General features: G+C 36.7%; 1 protein-coding gene across 1 annotated transcript; it reads left to right on the forward strand.

Annotated features, from left to right (window-relative positions):
- Positions 1-240: 240 nt before the first annotated feature.
- Positions 241-12,470, forward strand: Wdr24 (WD repeat domain 24). The gene is made up of 10 exons (XM_019049326.2): positions 241-628; positions 1,290-1,406; positions 2,279-2,501; positions 3,595-3,808; positions 4,996-5,247; positions 6,295-6,452; positions 7,106-7,298; positions 7,658-8,135; positions 9,105-9,388; positions 10,251-12,470. Exons 1-10 carry the CDS (start codon positions 532-534, stop codon positions 10,539-10,541), a joined length of 2,307 nt encoding a protein of 768 aa, XP_018904871.2. The 5' UTR covers positions 241-531; the 3' UTR covers positions 10,542-12,470.
- Positions 12,471-12,611: the final 141 nt, after the last annotated feature.

A 12,611-nucleotide genomic window follows, 5' to 3' on the forward strand; every position in this document is an offset into this window, starting at 1 on the left:
ATCCAGTGAAACCATTCAATATTGAAAGATGTTGAAAAGTTATTGTTGAGGGGGAGAAAATCATAAGCAAGCGAACTGGATTCCATTATTTGACTGATCAAATATTATAGATTCATTTATGGTAGCATTATTAGAGGCGATATCCTAAAAAAGTCACAATTTTTCACGGCAGCCTGGTATTGTTTGGTTTTTCGATTTTTGCAACTTGCAATCCTGAGAAAGTTTGTAAATAAACAAACAGTTAGGTTAGAAAATCATAAGAATCGGCAGAAGTTGTCGAAGTTACTCAACTCTAATACTTCATAGACCATGAGTTTCTTAAAAAGTTTATCGTTTATTTTATTTATGCTTTATTAAGCTGATTTGAAGAGGTGTCCGGTCCGTTTAAAAATGTGAAAATGAAAATACACCGCCCTACATTCATCATGCTGGCGACTGTTCCAGCACCTCCATCTCAGGAAACCAGTTTTGCCATGTATTTCATCCTCTGAACTCATCCGATCCTTCCATTTGAAACCATAAATCGTCTCAATGACTGCCAAAACTATGTTTGTTACTCAAGAAGGGCCAGCCAATGCCCTAGCCTTGAATAAAGACAACTCGCAGGTTGTCATCGCTGGCAGGAACGGTAAGATCATACAGCTATCATTATTTTCTCACTTTTCAGGGATCACTATGTGTGTTTAAGGACTGAAATGAAAGTTATGTTTTAAATTTTGCTCTGAAGTTACACGGAGTGAGCAAAAAATCTATTTATTTTATCAAGATGAACAGTGGCAGGTAAATATTTTAGTACGAATGCAGTCTATGAAGCCCCATATGATGATATAGCAACTTACCATTTTCATTTTGGAAGATATTCTTACGATATGTTAAGATTAGTCATACAAAATTGCCAATACATCAAATAAAATCTCTTACAATTATGCTCAAAGAGGCAACTGCAACTGTATATTTACTCCTTAGAATTTCTGAACTCATTCTTCTAATCCTATCTATGAAAAAAAAACTTCAATTTCTTCAAAATAGATAGGCTGGCTCTCTTAGATCAATGGCATAGCTCTTTCTTAGAGGTCGTCCATAAGTTTTTTGTTCCATCTTCTTAGACTAGGTAATCTTGGAATGTTAATAGGGCATTGTACAGGATGTATCTTAGCACAAATTATTCATTCCTAAAATTCTTAAGCCAAGGCCAATGATTTGTTTATTTAACTGCTTTTCTTAAATATATTACTGCTTACTACTCCAAAGTAATTCTATGATGTAATTGTTTTTTTTTCCTATTTCAGTTTTCAAGGTTTTTTCGATCGAAGAAAATGAATTCGTTGAAAGCTGTAACTTAAGAGTGGGGAAAAATCTGAACCTGAATTTTTCATGCAATGATGTAGCGTGGAATACCCTTGAAGGTGCGTATTTTTCTCTTAAATCATCATCCAAAAGTTGCTCTATATTAGTAGGATTTATGTAATTTTTTCCAAGCCAAAGTTACCAATAGACTGCTCAAATGTGATTGGACGCAGTGTGGACCCACTGGGAAGAAGCACATTCTCCTGAATCAATGATGTTACTGCCTTTCAATTTGCATCACATGCAGGTTCCTCTACAGTTACGGTTGGAATGTAGTTTTTTAAAGCATTGGATGTAAATGGCATATTCTAAAAAAATTTAAATATTTTTTCTAAAAATTATAAAATTTGTTCCAACTTTAGCTTACAAATCAACAGTTCAAAGAAAAAAAGTAACAAAGAAGATTAATGAATGTAAAATTTTTCAAGCTTTGCCATTTCTTCATAGTGGGACCAAGTCAGTCCTGTCAACAGTTCAGCTGTATTTTTTATTCCATGCCTTTTAGTCTTTTTATAGAGAATTAATTGGATAGATTTCAGCCAAACTGTATTTGGACGTATTTCTGCCAAACAGAACTATGTGCATTATGACGTGAGCTCTGTTACGCATATATTCTTATGGGTGTCAGGGCTCATGTCTTAATGCACATAGTTCTGTTTGGCAGAAATACGTCCATTTTACATTCCCTTTCTCGTCATATTTTATTTTTTTGTAAAATATCGAAGCAACGCAATACCTTAAAATTTTGTTTGATTTCTACATTATCCATTTAGAATATACGCTCAAAACTGAATGTTGCCTAGTTTTCTTCTAAAAAAATAAAAGAAGCAAGGAAATGAAGCAATGTGTGTTCCTCTCAAATGCTGATCTGAGCAATGATTTTAATGTCATGTTCTCTTTTAATTGTTTACGTTTATGAAATGGATTCTAGATAACATTCTGGCCACTGCAGCCACCAATGGCGCTGTTGTCGTGTGGAATTTAAACCGACCTTCGCGCTCCAAACAAGATCATGTATTCTCTGATCACAAGAGGACGGTGAACAAAGTCAACTTCCATGCAATTGAACCATCATGGCTCATCTCTGGTTCTCAAGATGGAACCATGAAATGTTTTGATTTGCGAGTCAAAGAAGCCATTCGCACCTTTTACAGGTGACCATTTTACCTGTGTTTTTTTTTATATTTCAAAAATCCATTATTTCTTAATAATCATTATAACTTTATGTTCTTTCTGAGTCAAAACCTAATGGACTCAGGTCCTCTATTTTACATGCAGAAAGCTATCTCACTCCTACCCATTGAAGTTTCCAGCCTGATTCAACGGTGTATTATTTAAAAACAGCAGGTTCTTTAGTTCTCAAGGGTCATCTCGTAGAATAAGTACGTACTCTCTTTTTTCTCTGTTTCATGAAATCCATGACCTTGAGTGGAGATCAAAGCTGAGCTGACACATATTAGTTGGTTTTGGAAAATTACTCATTAAACAGAAAATAAAGACCCTCAAATATCACATATATTTTAGATGTAAAATTTACATCTTTTGCCAGTTTGCAATATTACCTAGGGTTTCTAGTGAATCTGAAAAATCAGGGAATCTATGGGAGATTTTAGGGAATTTATATTGACCTGGAAAAGTCGGGAATGCACGGACAGAGTCAGAGAATTTTGAGAGTAGCACGTTGGAATTCGAATTCCTGGAAGTGGAGATTCTGTCTGTAGGTAAGCAAAAGTCAGCGCAATTAAAAGATAAAAACTCTTGGTGAAGGGTTTGATCGAAGGTGAGGGAAAAGTCTTAGAATTTGGAAATTTTAAAGTTGAGGAAAAGTCAAGGAAGTGGGTAATGAAGAAATTATGGAAACCCCATGAAAAGTGCCCAGGGAGTTAATTGGAATGGGCTTCTAGACAAGGTATGAATCAAAGCACTACATAACATGTTTTCTTTTCAAAATTTCACAAGAAAACAAACCGTACGACAGGAAGTTCGGAAATCAACTCCTTAACAAAATACATATTCGCGTTTAAAATTAATATTATTTGAATGACAAAAATACAATTGGCATAATTTGCATTGTTTGACTTCCATTTGATCTGTGTAAAAAATGTTTGCTAATACCTCATTCTGGAGGCAAATTCCAATCTTCCTGTTGCAAGGATCGTTTTCGAAGTTGATTACTGTAGTGTCGTACTTAATTTTTTATGTTTTGCTCAAAATCCTAATATTCATATTCTGTTCACTGTGTTTCAGTAATACAGAAAGTGTTCGAGATGTGCAGTTCTGTCCTCACTCAACCCCAATCTTTGCTGCAGTCTCAGAGAATGGCAGTGTCCAGCAGTGGGATCTGCGTAAACCTGAACGCCATGTTTTCCAATTTTCTGCTCACAGTGGCCCTGTGTTTGCCTGTGACTGGCATCCGGAGCATTCATGGCTTGCGACAGCCAGCCGAGATAAAACTATAAAGGTATGCCTCCCCTCCAAAATCTGCACAGTATGATTCTCATTGCATCCAACAGCTTGCAGTGCCTATAAAAACTGACAACTATCTGCAGCTTGATCGTTGGAATTTCTTATTTGTCTGTCGGATACGACAAGACTAAGGTGTATAATGGAGCTTTGTAATTGGTTGGTCTTGTGCATTGTGTCGTGGATCTCAGTTTCTCAAGCCTTTCTCATGCTGGATAATCGACTAGTTGACGGTTTAGTTTGTTTATATATCGGCACAAGAAAGTGGTATCCGCGACGGTGATGCACAAGACTGACCAATCACATAGCTCCATTACCCCTTAGTCTTTCTTTGTCCAGTAGACAAATACAAAGGAGGGTTTTGAAGCATTTTTGAACTGCGGTTTTGATCTAGGCTTTGGAATGGCTCTTTACTGAGTTAAAGAAGTTTCTGAGAGGCACATGCTTTGATTCCATAGCCTAGATCAAAATCGCTGTTCAAAAAAGCTTCAAAACCCTCCGTCAAGAGGACTTTGAAAAGACGATCCTTGTGAAGTGGGCAGAACGGCTGAAGCTTTGTGTTCAAAGTGGTGGAAAATACTTCGAAAAACAGCCGAATGTTGAGTCATCCGTGTCATCCGATGAAGAAACTTGAAGTTCGTCAATTTCCATAAGAGTTTGTAAGTTTCTTCAATAAAAACACTCAATTCTCCTTTAACTTTTTTCCCCTTGATAAACATATTTGTAGCTAAAAATCCTGGAGGGGGTCACGCTACATGTCATTTTCAAAACCCCAGTTTAGTTTTTTTTTTCAATTTTATTTAAAACTCAGCATTGACTTACTTTTGGTACTTTTCAATCGTTTCACCAGCCTTACCCTTCCTGAAGACTTCGTCTCATGCATGAAAAAATGTTTTCAGTAAAAATAGCGGATGTCATATTTTTTTCAAATCGTTGTTACTCCTTCAATTCTTCACTTAAATAGATCGTAAAATGTGTGTTTTTCAAAGGAAGAGTTGCTCTTCATGAAAATCTTTATAAGAATCCTCTCAGTTCTACGGGCGGCTTAGTGCAAAGCTTCGAAAACTTCAAACGCGATTTTCTCACAATGTGAAAACTCGACATCCGCTATTGTTACATATAAGTCCTCAAGTGTCAAATAATGTATGGTTTCAACTTTTTTTTCTTTTTAAATTTGTATTTCAGGTTTGGGACTTGAGTACTGCCAAACCATCCTTAGAGCACATCATCAACACCATTGCATCAGTAGGTCGAATAAAATGGAGGCCGCAGAGGAAATATCATATTGCATCCTGCGCTCTCGTTGTTGATTGCAGCATCAATGTCTGGGACATTCGGCGTCCCTATGTCCCCTTCGCTTCTTTTGACCAACATAAAGACGTAGCAACTGGCATTGCGTGGCGAGGCGATCCACAAATTTTCCTCTCCACTAGCAGAGTAATTATTTGTGAAATTTTTCTAGTATCACTCTTTTAATGTAGTTAAAGCTGTCACAGAAAAGCTGACTTGATTCAAACAGGGTTGCCACAGTCAGGGAATACCAGGAAAACTGAGAAATGTCAGGGAATTTTAAAAAGTCAGGGAAAACCTGGTAATGTCAGGGACAATTTTTTAAATCACCTTTATTTGCTTTCTAGAATGGGTTTAAGGCTTTAAGGTTTTGAACAACAAATTTTGCCTGAAAACACTGAAAACCATTTTCAATTATGTCTTCTTAACCACCTGTAATATCTTCAGTTGTGAGGGAATTTCACCAAAATATGTCAGGGGAATGTCAGGGAATTTCATTTTCTAAACTCTGTGGCATCTCTGTTCAAAAGACTGGAATGGAAGACCATCAAAAGACTTTGGATCCATGAAACTTTCTTATAACTGTTTTGACATTTCTTTTATTTCAATAATATTGTATCTTCCTGAAAGTCATTTTTGATTGCCTTATCAATGTGTTTCATTAAAGCTGATGCATAGTTATTGCTACTTTTCTACATACCTATGCTAAATGATTACAAAAAATACAACAAAAATAATTTACACTCTGCGTTAAAACCGGAAAGTGCAAATCTAATAATTGATGATAGTGAATTCTTCCAGAAGCATTCAAGTATTCGAAAATACTCAGCCGTTCACTTGGAATTTCGTCCTCAAAATCTACCTTTTTTTTCTGTATTCAAAAATCGTACTGAATTTGAAACTCCCAAAAAATGTACCTTGTTTTGCACTGTTGCAGACTTCTTTTCATCATTTATTTTTTAAATGAAGAACTACTCGACAGCAATTCTTAACAACTGCTGTTATTTTCCTCTCTTTGATAAGGAAATTCTGTGAAAACTTCAAAGAATGATGTTGAGTTTTTCTCCTTTATAAATGAAATAAGAGTAGAGATTTTGAAACCCTGTTAATGAGATGTGTGGTTTTGTGAGTTTCACCATATATTTATATTGTAATTATTAAGATTCTTCAAAAACACACTGGTTTCTTCCATAGGATTGCACTTTATACCATCACAACTTTAAAGATGCCACTAGACCGGCCGATAAAGCAAACCCTCAAGGTATTTCATTCAACACCCAAGGAGATATCGTGTACTCTTGGCGTGTGAACACCAGTACAAATAAGTCCTCTAAATTACCAGGACTTCTCAGGTAAGATAAAAAAAATTGGAGTAGATTCGTATAGTCAGCAGCACATGCTCCCTCTTACTTCAGATTTTAGATTTGCTCCTTCTCTAATTTTTTTCGGGCACCCTGCCTTATTAGCTGTTGTGAGCTAATGTGACTCTGATGAATGGCGGTTACTGGCAGTATGCTCCAAATGACGAAAGACAAATGAGTAAACAACAACAAAAACAACAAAATAAAAGATGTTGGAGCATTGAGTCGTCCACATTTAATGCTTCCCTCTAAATTGATCTTGAAAATTGGTAAAAAAAAGAGAAAAAAGAAAAGAAATAGAAACATACAACTTGCAAAAAATAAGCTGAATTTTCAAAATGTCAAAACAAAGGATATTTTGAAAACTTGCATTGCTGTATCTGCTAGAAATAAAACAAAAACAGAGGAAACCATTTCCTTGAGTCTATTTATTTAGCCACTTTATGGGAACGAAGGATCAGTTAGGAAGTTCAATTTGCAAACTAATATATTTGTCGGTCGCTTATCTAAAATATCACCGATCATCGACAGCCATTGACAGAGAAGCTGACGAGTCTGCTTTAATTTTTATGGGTTGTTTTTTGGACATCTTTTAAAAAACAAAAATTGACTACAAATAGTATCTTGTGATTGCATTTTTACAGGCGGAATGCAGCAACTAGTGATGACTTTGTCAATGCCAATAGCAGCCTAAGTTACTTCAAAAAGAGTAATTTAGGCTTGAAAGGAGATAATGCTTTCCTGCTGTGTGCTCAAAGGTATTTGTTAACAGGACGACCCCTGGCAGATTTATGTGATCATAATGCAGCGGTTGCCAAGGATCTAGGTAAAACTAATGTAAGTGATAAGGGTAATTTTTTTCAATTTTTAACGATGTAAGAGAAGTTTCAAAATTTAACGTATTGACTTGAAGCAACGGCTAAAACTTGTTTTAGTTGAGTTTATGAATATCTCAATTTTTTAAAAAACTCCACTTATACGCCCTGTCCTCCAAGTTCCGAATTTCTCTCTCTGTCTATTGGTCCTATCTGTATTGACGCTGAGTCTTTGCAAATGCCTTCTGTCTACTCTCCACTGCGTCACTTTAACAACTGTGTTCAGTCGCTGGATCCTATTAAAAATTGAGGGAAAATATCTCATACGATTTTTCGCATATAGCATTTTTAAGTTTACAAACTTTATTTTAATCCTCACAGGTGAGCATAGTTTGGAGTATAATTAAAACTCTTTACACAACCAAAGTAGGCGATTTTGGACAGCAGACTCCTTCTCGAGAAGATGCTCAGAGTGCAACCATGTCGACCGGCCACATTGATCGTGATAAGAAGGATGAAGCTGGTGACATTGAAAAGAAAGTCAACAAAACACCCAACAATGAAAAAGATGACTACGAAAACGAGGAAGACGAAAAGCTCAAGTTAGCAGAAGACCCTGCTGTGTCGTTTGGCGACTTCTTCTTCGGCGACTCTGAGATGGATCCACTTAGCATCGACTTTGAACGCGTAGGTAACATTGGTTTAACCGGTGGACTCGTAACTACAACAGATAGAATTGATATTCAACAGCCGGATTGGACGTTACCGACCGAGGCTTTCGCTCTTCGACATGAGCTTCAAGACCGCTCACCTCCGCCAGAGCAGTTTCCTAATTCAGACTCCCCGGATCTTAATGATGGTAATTTTTTTTATGTTCCTAAGTTCTATTCATAAAATTCTACAGAATTACCAATTTTCTTAGATTTCAGGCTTTCTCAATGTTTTAACCTGCATGAAAAAAATTAGCGCCAACTCTCTTAAAACTGAAAAAATTCAAAATTTGAGAAGTGAAAGGAAGGAGTCTAGCCAGGTTGGCCTAGTGGTCAGCATGTCTGACTCTAATTCAATAGGTCCCCGATTCGAATCTTGTTGGCGTCAAATTTTCAAGGAACATATGAGTGGATATGCAGAAACAGATTCTACTCGGCCTTAATCCCTAAAAATTTGAAAAGCCTGAAGCACAGATGTGCCTCTGGAATTCCATTCACATATGTCTATAGACAGCTGTAGATTCCTAACCTAATGAAAGGCTAGAAGCCAAATAAATTGTGGGGAAAAAAAGAGAAAAAAAATAGAAGTCACAATTTTTGTCAATGGGGAGCGTATTTTGGCTATAAAAAGGAACATCAAGTTTCTACTGCAAATTTCCCTGAATTCTCTAGGTATTCAATAACTTTTTAAGAACTTGTCACCCTGTTCTACAGACAAAATTTTCTAGTAAGCATTTTCAAGGGAATTTATCCTACCTGTTCGCTCCGGGTATACTGAAAAATGAAAGCAGAATATCTTAGGAATGAAGTGGAGAGGACATCGACATTGACAATGCAGAGTTAATGTAGCAAAACGCAATGATGTATGGAAAAAAATAGGATGAGTGCATCTTTAACCGGCACAATCTAAGTTGTAAAAGCAACACCCACATGAGAAACTCAACAGAGAGTTATCTATCATCAACATCATTTTGACAGACATTCTCGGTATTGAAAATTCTTCTTTCAAGTTCCTTAGTTCTAAGGTATTAAGTTATCCATGGACTTCACCATAAGCATAGTTTTCTTTGCTTTTGTCCACAAAATATATTTTTTTTCACTTTTGATTGTTTTTACAGAAGCCACCGCTTTGGGAGTGGAAGATCAACCCTCTTCTCTTCTTTGTGTATCCTGGTGTCTAAGGCTACCTCACTGGGACCCAAGTAATGTTGTTGTTGCTGCCTTGAAGCATCATGCCAGTCAAGGCGATATCCAAACGTCAGCATCTGTTTTACTCGCCCTAGGAGAGAAGAGACGAAGTTTAATCAACAATGCGGAACTGGATGAATCAACTCAAGAACAATGGTTGTTAGCATACATCGACATGTTGACACGATTTAAGCTGTGGGATGTTGCAACACAGGTACAGACATCCTTTATTAAGTTTGATGGTTCGGAGACCCGCAGCATTTCACGCATCACCCTGTAGCCTTGTTTGTCCTTTTTTTAGATTGAAAAGTTTTTTTGCCCCCACGTCTGTTGTGTGTTTTTAGCTTCTACAGTAAAATTCTACTGTGCCAAGGAAGAACGCCGCATGACCTTTCAGGCGTTGACAAATTTCCTTGGATAAAATACGAATTTTCAGGGAAATTTGTGAATATTTCTCCTCCAATTTTTCATAGTATTTTATTTGCAATCAGATCTAAATTATCTGAAGATTTTAAAAAAAATATTCATAATTCTTTCCAAGAATGAACATATAAGCGGAGGAAATTTGGCAACTCTTGAATGTTCATCCAGCATTTTTCCTTAGCACGGCAGAATTGGATGGATTAACCTAAAATCAGCCCCACGTAAATCCTAAGTGAAAGAAAAGGAAAGGAACCCAGGTAATACTCTGATGGTATCAATAGGACTCCCCTGCTTTAGGTTGCCTAATTTCTTCTCATGTTTAATTTTTTACAAGAAAATGTAGGATCACTCTATTTCAAAACTTTGTAAATATATTTTCCATGATTAAAGGGAATTTTGCAGGAAGTTTCAAGGTAACATTCAATTTACTTTTCTTTTGGAAAAGTAGAAGCATGAGAAGAAGTTAGGCAATGTAAATTTGGAGTGTTCTATCGATATTATCAGAGTCTTATCCAAGTAGGTTGTGCTGAGGAACCTTGCAGTTGTCGAATGTAAAACTCACGTAAAAAAGAAACACAAAACCTCCAGTAAGCTTCCTGAAACTCTGATAAGATGCATCACACCAATGTTGTATGAAATATTTTTTTCCGCAGGTGATCCAGTTATCATGGATTATGAGCGTGTGTCAACTGAACCAGCAATCGACAACAGTCCACACCAGCTGCGGTCAGTGCGACAAACCCTTGATCCGCAGTGGCTGGTTGTGCGATCGGTGTCATACCGCAAACAGTGCTATCTGCGCTTTGTGCCACAGAGTTGTAAAGGGTTTGTATGCATGGTGCCAAGGATGCTCGCATGGTGGGCACATGGAGCACATACAAAAGTGGCTCGAAACAAACAAAGTTTGTCCGACTGGTTGTGGTCATTTATGTGAGTACACTTGAAGGACCAAACTGACGGTAGATTGTTTTTGTCAGTTTGAGTATTTACTCTGTCAACAGTCTTATTCCCGGAAGTCACCTCCGGCACTTTTTCCTTCCACACAAAATGTTGAGAAGTTCACAGGAGAGTAATGATAGAATTTTCATTTTTCTCATTCTTGAACATTACCGTCAGTATTTTGCAAAGTGCCGTTTAAATAGGAAGTTGAGCACTTACAAAATCAGGATGTAATCTTGAAATGGAAGAAAAGTCCACATGAACAATTCATCAGTGGACTGCAAAATTATACATTCAAATGTTTTGGAAAGCAGGTGCAAAAGATTCTGTCAATGTTTTGAGTGGTCTTTTTTTCTAAGCTCATTACGGCAGTTTTACTCCAACACAAAATGTAATGGGAAGGAGTACTTCGCTCTTACATCTTGATTTTCCTCTCGTTTCTGTTTTCTTAGTTGTTCCAAAGAAAAAGTAGCATGCCTTTTGTCCCTTTTTGCCCAAGAACGGACAGCATATGGATTTTAAGCATAAAGAAATGCGGAAAATGAATTTAAGGAAGTATCTGAGGATAAACATCATTTCCAAGAAAGACTTATTCCAAAATGGATATTCATTCTTCTTGCCTGATTACGAGTATATCGCTTGATCTGCCATTTAAACCTATAGAAAAGGATCGATGAATAGGGTGTTCGCAATGAACTTCTTAATGATCGATTCTTTACCATAGCTTCAATTTGGAAAATTTAGAAATTCGATCATTCACGCCTCGCCACTGGCAATGTTGCCAGGCTGTGGCTGATGTAGTCAGGTGATTCCGAGTAAATCTGTCGCTTTAATTTTTTACCAAAGTTGAATCCCCGTTCCTGTGCTTAACTTGTTAAAAATCTTCAGTTACTAAAACTTTCATAGTTTTACTGTCGAGATGAGACAAGTTAGTTTGACTAAGAGTCAAAGTATGAAATATTAATTATTCACGTCCCCATACCCAATTGCATGAAGATTGTGACGGGTTTTTCTTTTGGGGAAGATAAATCGCACCCTGTAAAATCGTCCTTTCCCTTTTTACTGCACAGTCACTGTCTTTGATCCATTGAAGAAGGAGGCAATACCGGGAATTCAAATTGGACTATAGATTTTGCAATAACGAACTATTATATCCTGCTGACCTATGGAAGCTCCTATCTGCCTAGAGAAACTACCGGTACATACGCTACTTTCAAACTGAACCAGAAATAGTAGTTCCCTATAGCAAAATATAGTCCTAATCCTTCCTTGAAGCAATGCAGGTATGTCCTGCAACTTTAAAAGCTGAGTTTTGTTTAGGTTCCAAGGGATTCATGCTCAGTGAATTGGACAACATTTCGCAGTAAGGAAAATACCTATTCCTGGCCCATCCTTAGAAGCACCTATTCCCATTGGAAACTGTAAGGACAAATCGATGTCCTAAGTACAAAACCACATATGGTCCTCTGTTTGTAATGTTGCAGACTTCCAATGACACTTTATTTTTTCACAGGAAAGCTAATTAACCTGGGTTCTTGAGAACCTCCTTGATTTTTCCTCTGCGCTAGCAGAATATTCTGTATAAATTTCAAACCACAGAGAAAGTTGGCTTGTTTCTCTCCGATAAAATAAAATAAAATAAAATAGAAGCAGAAATTTTGAAACATTGCAATAGAGTTACATGGTTTTGCACTTTGGCCGTCGATAGGCTTTTTCTAGCAGGAGTCAGGAATTTTAGGTTTTATTTGCAAATGCAGTCCAATTGAGATGCTCCCTAAAATCATCTGTGATAAAACTAACTAGTTAGGTGTTTATAGATTCATGTATCTTAGTGAAATTCTTTTTGTAAGTTTTTATGCTGTTTGTAGATTTCTTGTTTCTAGCCGATTCCTTTTCTTTGTGTGTAAGCAATAAATAGATCATTTTTTTTTTCAGTTTAAATGAGTTCATTCATTGAAGGTATTTTTCAACTCTGTCAACTCGATTCGAATGAAAGTATGCACATATATTTCAGGGTTCTCAAAACTCAACTTACAACAAAGCGTATCGCCATCTACCTCGAAGTTAAGTGCTTA

The sequence above is a fragment of the Bemisia tabaci genome, chromosome 5 (assembly GCF_918797505.1).
Source record: "Bemisia tabaci chromosome 5, PGI_BMITA_v3".
Classification (NCBI taxonomy): Eukaryota; Metazoa; Arthropoda; class Insecta; order Hemiptera; family Aleyrodidae; genus Bemisia; species Bemisia tabaci.